Source organism: Cyrtonyx montezumae, unplaced genomic scaffold (genome assembly GCF_038088225.1).
Source record: "Cyrtonyx montezumae isolate F1298 unplaced genomic scaffold, pur_monq_1.0 scaffold_13, whole genome shotgun sequence".
Classification (NCBI taxonomy): domain Eukaryota; kingdom Metazoa; phylum Chordata; class Aves; order Galliformes; family Odontophoridae; genus Cyrtonyx; species Cyrtonyx montezumae.
Genome location: NW_027071859.1, coordinates 31,633,564 through 31,643,604, shown reverse-complemented (window position 1 = coordinate 31,643,604; position 10,041 = coordinate 31,633,564). Strand labels below are relative to the sequence as shown.

The 10,041-nt window shown below is 40.3% G+C and overlaps 1 protein-coding gene across 4 annotated transcripts in view; it reads left to right on the top strand.

Moving 5' to 3' along the window:
• Nucleotides 1-2,250: 2,250 nt before the first annotated feature.
• Nucleotides 2,251-10,041, top strand: part of IBTK (inhibitor of Bruton tyrosine kinase) — a 54,885-nt gene continuing 47,094 nt past the window's right edge. For 3 of the 4 annotated variants that reach the window (XM_065730944.1, XM_065730945.1, XM_065730942.1), the window contains exons 1-2: nucleotides 2,251-2,397; nucleotides 7,938-8,608. In XM_065730944.1, coding sequence (XP_065587016.1) covers nucleotides 8,285-8,608 — 324 coding nt within the window. In that variant the 5' untranslated portion in view covers nucleotides 2,251-2,397; nucleotides 7,938-8,284. The remainder of the gene's footprint in view (nucleotides 2,398-7,937; nucleotides 8,609-10,041) is intronic. The other variant, XM_065730943.1, reaches the window with a different exon arrangement.

Genomic DNA, 10,041 nt, shown 5'->3' with positions numbered 1-10,041 from the left:
ACACAAAAAGCTCCATAGGCTAATTGAGCTTCTCAAAGTTGATATTCTACCTGAAATTCTTGAGGTGGATAAGCATAATGGTTTTCTTTAAGTATTGCTCTTTCTGTTTTTTTTTTTTTGGTTTTTTTTTGAGAGAGATATTTTAGACTGCAAGTCTAAAACTGCTATCAAAGGTCACAGTGATGGTCAGAGACATTTTTTTTTCCTGTGACAATTGCATATAGATTTGTGATAATTCAGGATGTTCCACCACAGACTGGGGGAGGAAAAAGTAAGTTTTGAATGGTCAGGCACATACTATGTGTTTCAAGTACTCACAAATCTGGCTGTCGGACTATCCACTTAGGAAAGACTCTTTAGTGTCTTGATATACAACAACCAATAATATAAACAGTGGTTCAAGTTAAACTGTTTTTGTTTTGTAACTAGTTACCTTATCTCTATATATCTCTGCAAATCAAACTATATCATCCTTGTTCTGTGAACAGCATTCACTAGTTGGCTGCTTTTACAGAGCTGACGCAAAATAGGAAGAATTTCTATTACTGACCTAGGAGCTGGGAGTGGTTAGAAAAGCCTCAATGGTGAACAATAGGTAAAGTAGTTAGTATATGTTTTTTTTCCTATTAAAAACAAACAAACAAAAAACTTACTAAAAGACTGTTGCTTATTCTGCTGAAGTTTTGTCTGACCCAGCTGACTGTAACAGGTCCTATTCTTCAAAGTTGTACTCTGAGCTTTATGAAGGAGAGAACAAGCTGGAGCGCACTTCAGGTGCTAAAAGTTATTTGTTCTCCTTTAACACTCGATCTCTCCACTGTTCTGTTTACCTCTCTAAAGGATGCCTGCCTCAGCTATTAGCTTGAATTCATTATTGTACAACAAAGGACTGTTTATGACTGACTTCAGCTGTATTTGGACCTCCTTATCTCCCCAGATGGTCATTACTGTTCATAGGCCACTTGGCAGCATACGTGTAGCAAGGCTGCCTCTGAAAAATGCTTATGATTGAAGCAGAAAAAAGCTCTACCTAGAAAAATAATGCATAAATAAATTTCCCAGAGTATGCAAGGTTAGTTACCAAGGGAACTGACTGCTGGAAAACTGAACTGTTGGTACAGTAAAACACAGGAAGCAGGCTGTGAAGTTCACGCTTACTTGGTCAGGTGACATGGATAAAAATGCCTGTGATTCACCAACATAGCATGTACTTTTTTTTCTCCCAAATTAAATTGCTGATGATGAATATACACATTTTTTTTTCTATTTCAAATGCTTTGAGATTAAAAAATAGCTAGCTGTTTTAAACTCCTTAATGCTTGCACCACTTGAGATAAAATTATGGCTTTGAATAAACACATAAACTGGCAACAGTACTAAAACAGCCCATCTTCCCTTTCTGTTTTGGAAAATTATCTGTGATTTTCTTTTTTACTGTGTTTTACTTTAGGTGTTGCCTGTCTTGGTTCTTAGCTTCCCTGCCTTAAATGCTAACCTTGAGTCCTGTTTCATATTAATATGTAATGTGTCCCTCCTATTACATCATTCAAGGCATCAGTTAAGAACTGGGACTGATCTGAACCCTCGTGGAGTTCACTTGAGGCACCTGAGCCACGGGTAATTGCTTTGGAAGAGTTTTCAAATCCTTGTGCATGTACCAAGCTTGTGAGGTAAAAAGCCTCACAAAAAGCTGTGTCATGTACTTGCTGTGTCAAGGCTCAAGTTACACTGACTTAAAGCAATCTGTCCCAGTAAGCCCTTTGGTGCTTTCTTCCCACTTGGTTGTTCTCAAAAGGTCTGAGGGCTGGTTACTGAGTGGTCGCTGTATGTGTCCTGCAGGGAGGTGCTGCCCTGCCACAAACATTTTTCTCCTCATGGAGAGATGCTGCATTGCAGCCAGCGCTTCTGTAAGCACTGTGGCCACAATTTTCCTTTCCTCACGAAGACTGACAAGAGAATGCACCGGAACTCGGTGGTTTTTCCGTCCACCTGCTTCTTCTCAGCACACCATCCCTTCACCCACACAACACCCCCGGCAGCCATTCCCACTCATCACGACGCCCCACCTCGGCACTGACGCCATCGCGCCATGCCCCGCCCCCAGCTTGTCATTCAATCCAGGCTCCGCCGTGAGGGGCAGAGCCTGACCGGCAGTAGCAACCAATCAGCACGCGAGGTGCGGCGACGCCGCGACCAATCGGGTGCTTGCTTCTTCGGGGGTGCGGTGTCCCTGTGTCCCGCTCCGCTGGCACGGGCTTGTCGCTGCCGCCGCTTGGAGTGCAGCGGTAGCTGTCGCGGTCTGGCTCCACTCCTGTTCTGTTTTCACTGAGGATGAGCTCCTGTGGTGCCCAGCGCGCGTCCCGCCCTGCCCGCCCGAGCCCATTCATCTAGCGACTGGTGAGGGGCGGGCCGCGACCTGCTGATGTGTCCGGAGGGAGCTGGGCTTGGGGGAAGGGCGGCGGTGCGGCTTGGTCCTACCGGGCCGTGGCTGAGGGAGTAGAGCGTGGGGTATCGGGTAGGCGGCCCCGGGCGCTGGCAGAAGCCTCTAGTATCCTTACCTGGAGCTTCCCGGGCCGCCTGCTTGCTGCCGGCCCTCCCGGTGGCGGTGCCCGCAGCGGTTCAGCCTCTGAGCAGCAGCACTGGGAGGATGGCATCACGTCGTTGGCTCGAGAGGATATTTCCGTGCCGTCCTCTTAAGGCCAGCTGCCCGATCTTTGGCACCTGGCCCTCCCTTTGCTGACGTGGTCAGTGGAGTTGTCGGCCTGTGTGGAGACTGACCGCAACTTGTGGTTTACAGAAATAAATGAATATTAAGTCACTCGGATGGGTGCCCTTTAACAGTGCTTTACCGAAGGCCTTAAGCTCTTTCAGTAAAGTCAGCTCTTCCGAAGGCTTGATGTATTTAAGTGTAGTAAATTCTAGGAAGCGTTTTTTCCCTATTGCTCTTCTGTTGTGAGACAGATAAGCTGCATATCTAGAGCAGGGTCCCAGAATGTTGTGGAACTGTCCATAACTGCATGCACTATACTCTTCTGTTACCACTTCCCGTATGTTTTCATTTTTTGATCGTGTTACTAAACATAGTTTTGAGTATTTCCAGAAAGCCTGTGTCCATAGCAGGGGGTTGCAACTGGATTATCTTTAAGGTCACTTCCAACATAAGCTGTTCTGTGCTTCTAGAAGCAGAGCACGATATTTCACAGTTTGTCATCTGTGTGCTTTTAACATAGATATTTTATTATTTCTGACAAGTAAACTTGCTCTGAAGTGTTGTAGCTCTGTTATAGCTACCAGTGATACTTAGGTGTTTGACAAACATGTTTGCTTTCGGTTCAGTGTTAGCACTGTCAGGATCAAATGGACTGGAATTGCTGGTGTTCTCTTAAAAGAAGATTTTATGGCAAAAGAGCTGATTCACTAATTACTTAAGCCTGATAAGGATTATACTGTCATCACTGTGAGGACGGAAGTTGCAGTTGCAGTTCTAAGCACCTCTAAAGGCCACCTGCTTCAGGGCGTCTGGGTGGTGGCAGTGGCCCCAGCCCTGGTAAATGAAGCTGCTTGCCTTTGTCGTGGCAGAGGGAACATAGCAGGCATAGTGGAATCCATTGCTTTATAAATAAAGTTGGATTTTGTCCATTGTTTTACTAGTAGGTGGGTCATATCTAAAACCTTCTGGGTTGCTTGTCTAGTCAATTTTGAGAATATCTGTGGGTAGCATTATATGCATTAATTTGAAAGTACTTCCTGATAAATAATCTTTTGTAAAACTTGCAGGATTGACTACTTATCCTGCTGTCAGGGGTAATAGATGGATTTTTCTTTATGCAATAGCCTTCTTGTTTGAAGACTCCGAGTAGTCTGCAGAAAACACAGCTGAGAAATAAAATAGATGCAGTTTGCTCAGTCTCTAGTCTCAGATTGTTCTGTAAACTAATTGAGTCTTAGTTTCTCTTTCCACAGTTCTATTTACCTGCTTCTCTTAAAACCTGATATCTGAACTAGAGGCACAGTTCTATCTGATGCTTTGTGTATTGATAACAGAAGATCTCTTAATTTCTATGTCTTGTAAACAGGTATACATTACCTGTGTAGAGTAGTTGAGAAAGAGAAATGTTTTTAGAGTTCCCAATCACCCAAATTGCTATGTAACTTAGATTTCCCTTTTTTTTTTTTTTTGCTTGTATACTCTTAGCATGTTTTACCCTGTACAATATATTTATATGCAAATAACATTGTTCAAGGGGTTATAAAATGTGCGGAGGGTTACTGATTAGGTTAAACACTCTATGGATATATAATCTCATGAATAGGAATTAATGATCTTATTCTGTAAAGGCTTGGTCATTGTGCTGCTTATAGATGGAAGGTGTGTTCAGTGGTACTTATCTAGGAGTTCATCTGTGTTCATTGGCTTCTCACAATGCATCCTTGAGGCTATGCTGTTTAGTGTCAGCGCTACAATTATAATATTACCATTTAGCTTCAGGTTGCTAGTCTTTTTAGTCAGATTCTAAACTACTTTAGTATTTATTAGTGGAAGCTGTCTTTCAGTAAGACTTCAGTCAACTGAAAACCCTGGAAAATCAGTAACTTGCTAGCAAACAGAATTTACAGCTTATGGAACTAAAGCTATGTTATTTTTAAGTTTTATTAGCTTAATGATCAAGTAGTCTGCTTGTAAAGTTTGGTTTGAGGACAAATATATTCAGGATTACTGTGCTGTTATGGCTACACATTCTCTGTGATGTTATGAAATCCATCTGAATGGACCAAATTGGGGAACATTGTCAAATGTCAGCGTGCTGGTTTAAAAATGAAAACAAACAAAAAAAGAACACCCAGGAAACCTCTAAGAACTCACAATGCCCTTATAAGGCTGGATTTGCCTCATTGAAGTGTATGATGTTGTCTACCATTAATCTTCATGTAAGCTTCTAGCAACTTACTATCAAAAGGAAAAGTAAATCAATTTTGTGCCTTTAAGCTAGATTATTAACACTATTAAAAATAAATAGTAATAAAAAAGGATTATTAGAATTGTCAGGCAAACTTCAGGCTTCTTTTTATTGTTGTTGTTGAAAATAGAAACTCCTACCTTTGTTGTAGGAGAGCCAAACATGAGGTAATTTTTTCACCAAGAATATCCTAGATGTAGTTGAAATTTAGAAAGAAATCAACACCACTGAAATAAATCCCTCCAAAACTGTGAATGTGATGAGGGCAGGTTATGCTAATGTAATGATCAAATAAGAAATGTGTTCATAATAAATCAGCCAGGAGCTGGGTTCCAGAGGAGTGTCACTGATTTATCAATTGTACTGCAATGCAGTGCAAATGGAAGATGCTAAACCAGCAATCTCTCCTAAAGTAGTAGTCCATTCTCATAAGAATTTCTTCTGCTGGTTTTCTCTTTCATTTCTGTGCCAGGACCATTGTCTCCTGTGTTCTTAGGACCAGAAAAACACAACAGCAGTTACTGTCCACTGCCTTGGTGTGCTGTTTACATCCATGTTAGTTGGATTTTGCTAGGTGTAATAATGAGGATAGGCTCTTCTTCGAAAGAATCTGAAAGACCACGTGAATTCTAGTCTTAAATATGTGCCTTCTCCCAGTTTGGCAGCTTCACTGTCTGTTTCTGGCGTCCAGCATATGATGGGATTTGTTACCCTTGTCTTCTGTCAGCATCTCTGTGCTTTTAAGCCAGGATCAAACAAGCTCTGTGAAAAAAGAAGGAAATTCAGGGATGTGTTGGTTGAGACTGTGATCTTACTGATGTGGAGGTGGGCAGTCTGCTGTTTTTCTTCATCCATCAGCTTGTGATCTCTGTGCTGTCAGTGTTCTAGGCATCACAAAAACTTTGCTGTGTATGCTGTGCCATTGATGCATTTGAAAGACAGTGACTAAGAAACACTTGTAGTAGAGACTGCCTCTTTGCTAGCATTTCTGCTGTTCCTACAAAACAGTAATGAGATCTTGTTGCCAGAATGTAATTGATTGTATATACTTATTTATACTGGGAAGTATCTTAGATAACAAAAACGCTGAACGGAACCTTTGGACTAAAAGACTGCTAAGCTGCCAGAAGACCCCTGTAAGCAGCTCTGATACCCTGCATGATATCTAGAACTCAAGAATGGGAAATGGTTTCCCTCTGCTTTGTTTGTTATACCCAGAGATTGAACAGAATCTCAAGATTTCATTGAACTGCCTTCTGATGTGTAGAATCTTAGCGCTGTTCCCAAGAGAGGTGTTTTGACTGTGGTCTTAGACTTTTAAACAAAGTGGCAAGTTTTTGGCAATTGGTAGTGACCACTTCAAAGAAACAAATTTGAACTAAACAAATTTGTTTGACGAGCAAATGCTACATTTCCAGCTGTAGGAGTTCTGATTCCTTGAGGTTTGATGGCTCCTCTCTGTCCAGGCACCTTACACTTAGTAGGAGGTAAGATAACTGTGTGTTCTTGTTTATTGGGAGAGAAGATACTCTGTTTCAGTCTGCTGCTAGCAGGAGGTAAGGATGGACAAGGCTTTCTTAAAATGAGCTGCTATTGCTTTGATGTAGGGCAGGAGCTGTAGCAAAATGTCTCTTCCTTTTGAGGCCTGTGCTGGGGCAGCTCTGAAGCAGCTGTGTGAATGTGCTGTTGGGGAGATCTGACAGCCATGATCTGGTGCTGCTTTGCCCTCTTTGGGGAGGAGCTGAATGGGAGGGCTCTACTCACTCACTTCCAGGAGGCCATGTGCCACAAACATTTTATTACTGCTTAGAAACTGCCTATAGCTTGGTTGTAATCTTTTACATTTTCTTGCACTGTAAGCATGTATGTTAAGTCTTTTGGAGAAAATGCAGGAAACCACTTTCTACTGGAAGAAAAAAAAACAACCAACAAAACAACTTAAGATAGACTGATTATAGTTCCAGTTCCTCCATTTTTAATTTATTTTTATTTTTATTTTTTTTGCTGTTACTGTTTTTCTATAATTAAAATGGTAATTAAGTGTTGCAGTGTTATCAGTATTCCTCACCACCACGAAACTGTGACATTAAGAGTTTGAATTCTAACCTGTTGCCTAACAAAAATGTTTAAAGGGTGATAATCTTATTTCCCTTTTTGTCTTTCAATGACCATAGCATTAGGGAAATGCTGGTGTTGTAACATGAATATAATTAATGATAAGTCTGCAGAAATAGCTGCAAATAAAAAGCAAACGCATAATCAAGAACAACATATATTCAAGCCACTGTAGTTCCAAGCTTAAGAAATGCTGATGGTCTTCACATTTTGGGCTTCCTTTAGGTGCTGATGATTCAGCTGGGACTTTGTGTACTAGAATTAAGCATTTGTAACACTGCTTACAAGGTTTTTGCACAGATGTGAGCATCACAATTTTAAAGATTTCTCTTAAGGACCTACTTCATAGTAAAAATAGTCAATAGTAGTCTGATATGATAATTAACTCATTTCAGTAACATGACTGTGTTACTGATGTCTCAGTATGTTGAAGAGGACTGAAAACTTGAACAACAGCGTTCTGTCTCAAAACTTGAGGTGTATGTGTCAATGTCCTAACGTAGTATCTGTTATTGTATGTCTGTATTAAGGAGGGCTGGGTTAAGGTGACTTGGAAAGAAATAGTTCACATAGTTCTTGTTTTTTGTTTTGTTTTGTTTTCCTGGTTCATCATGTAGTCTCAAAGGTTTATGTCAAAAAAGGGGAGGAGTTGCCTTCCAAGGCTGGGGGGGATGGGATTCCTGGCTTTTCCGACTGGCTGAATGCCTGACTGTGAAGCTCAAATGGCATTAGACAAGTCAGTTAACCCTTGCTGCTTAACTCCTGTACTCAGGAGCTCTAGTATGATGTGCATTTAACTTCCCGCAGTTGATGGGGGAAAAGTTTTTCTTGTTGACTAATGTGTTCTGTTTTGTTCTTTTTCAGGTCTCCCTTGCAATTATGGAGTTTTAGAAGAGTAAGGGAGTGTGGAGGGGGAATCCCCCTCTCCACACATAAGGTAGTTAGTTCACTTCGGAATTTTCTATGGACAACAATATTTGTTATATATGATGGTGAAATAAGACTTCTTAAAATATATATTTTTAAATATTTATTTGGATCAAGTGCCAAACATAACATTACAAAGATTTCTAATGGCAGCTCAATAAAACTGGATTTATATCTTTGGAATTACAAATTTTTGAAGGCACTGTGTTATGTACTGAGTTGGAGTGCCTTGATATTCTTAATGGTTATTCCCCTTAAGGAGAGGAGCAGCTTCCGAAGTGAAGATGAATTCTCTCATGCCAGACTGCACTTCTAAGTGTCGCTCTCTACAGCATGCTTTGGATGTTATTTCTGTAGTAACCAGAGGTAGTGAAGGCCAGATCAAAGCCTTTCTTTCTTCTTACTGCTACAATGCTGCAACTATAAAGGATGCCTTTGGTAGAACCGTTCTACATCTTGCTTCATCCTGTGGCAAAAAAGGTGTGCTGGACTGGTTGGCTGAGACCAAAGGAGTGGATCTTTTGGCAAAAGATAAAGAGTCTGGATGGACAGCTTTGCACAGAAGTATATTTTATGGATACATTGATTGTGTTTTGTCACTACTGAAGGTGAGTATTTGCAACTGCAGTTTTTCTTGGTATCTGTAAGTTTTAGAGTTCTATCAATCATTGGAAATTGGTTTTTAAACTTGACTGAAAGCCTCTTGAAGGTTATCTTAGCACTGTATTTAGATGATAGTGCACTGATTTACTTAAAATTTGTCTTCATTAAGGAATCAGCACTGAGTAAGGATCCCCAGCTAGTTGTGGACTTCTCTGAAAGACTGGTTTGTGTGAGTAGTCTCAGTGTTAGGATCTTAAAGGTATAAAATGAACTTTATGTCAGACAAAAGATACTGCAAAAATAGACTCTTCAGTCTATTGTACCAATTAATGCTTTTTAGAGAACATAAAATACAGGCTTGGGTGGATCTTATGTTTAAGTGAGAAGCGGTTCAAGTTATGAAGTATTTTATTAAATGTATTAATTTATATTTTGAACAGATCTTCCACTTAGTTCCCTTTGTTCCTTCCCTGCTATTGCTGTTTCTTCTTCACTGCTTAGCAAGTTTTTTTCTTTTTAATTTTTACTTCCTCCTCCATCAGTTCCTCAAAATTAGAGTACAGCAACAGGAAGATCTGCATTTGATTGAGATGTTCAGGTTCCTTTTAGCTGTGTAAGAGAATGAACGTTTGTGGCTCAGGGTGACTTCAAGCAAACTTTAGGGCAGAGACTTTCCCATTTTGAGTTTGGTCTTTCAGTATTGCAGTGACTAGCAATCTGTAAGCATTAAACTCTGCTTTCAGGAAGCAGTTTGAACAGAATGCTTGTGGATCCAGTAGTTCTTTAATTCTTGAAATTCTGATGACTGATAAATATGCATGTCATGTGTTGTACTCCTACATAGTAAGGAGGTTTATATTTAAGCTTTCTGAAAATAAATGTTCTTATGAGCATTGTAGGCAGTTCTGTTCTCTGTGAAACTGGCAGCTGTATACGTGATATTTTAAAAGGTATTTAATCCTCTAGTGTGTGTATGTCTCTGTACCTTTGATATTTGCTGAACCTCCACTGAAGAGGCCTTCAGTGTTTTTCCCAAATGCATTTTTCTTTTTTATCAGTTGCATGACTACGTGAGGTTTTTATGATAGGTGACTCCATTGATATTCCACGTAGAAGAAAAAATGAGTCATAGAGAGTGCTCTACCTTCTAGTTTCTTAACTGAAGTCTCTCTGCTATGCAGTGTTATTAAAAGCATGTGTTCGTAATATATTACAGCAATGACAGGAAGGGATAATAGAACACAGTTATGAAAAGCTGGGCTAGAAAGGGACCTTGGAGCAATTGTCTAGTCCAAACATCTGTGCTCCAATGTTTTAACACCAATAAAAATGTTTAAATGGAATTTCTTGTATTTAAGTTTATACCCACTGCTGTTATTCCCATTGCTGGATACCACTGATAACCACTCTTCCACTGTCTCCAACTGTATTTTTTTAT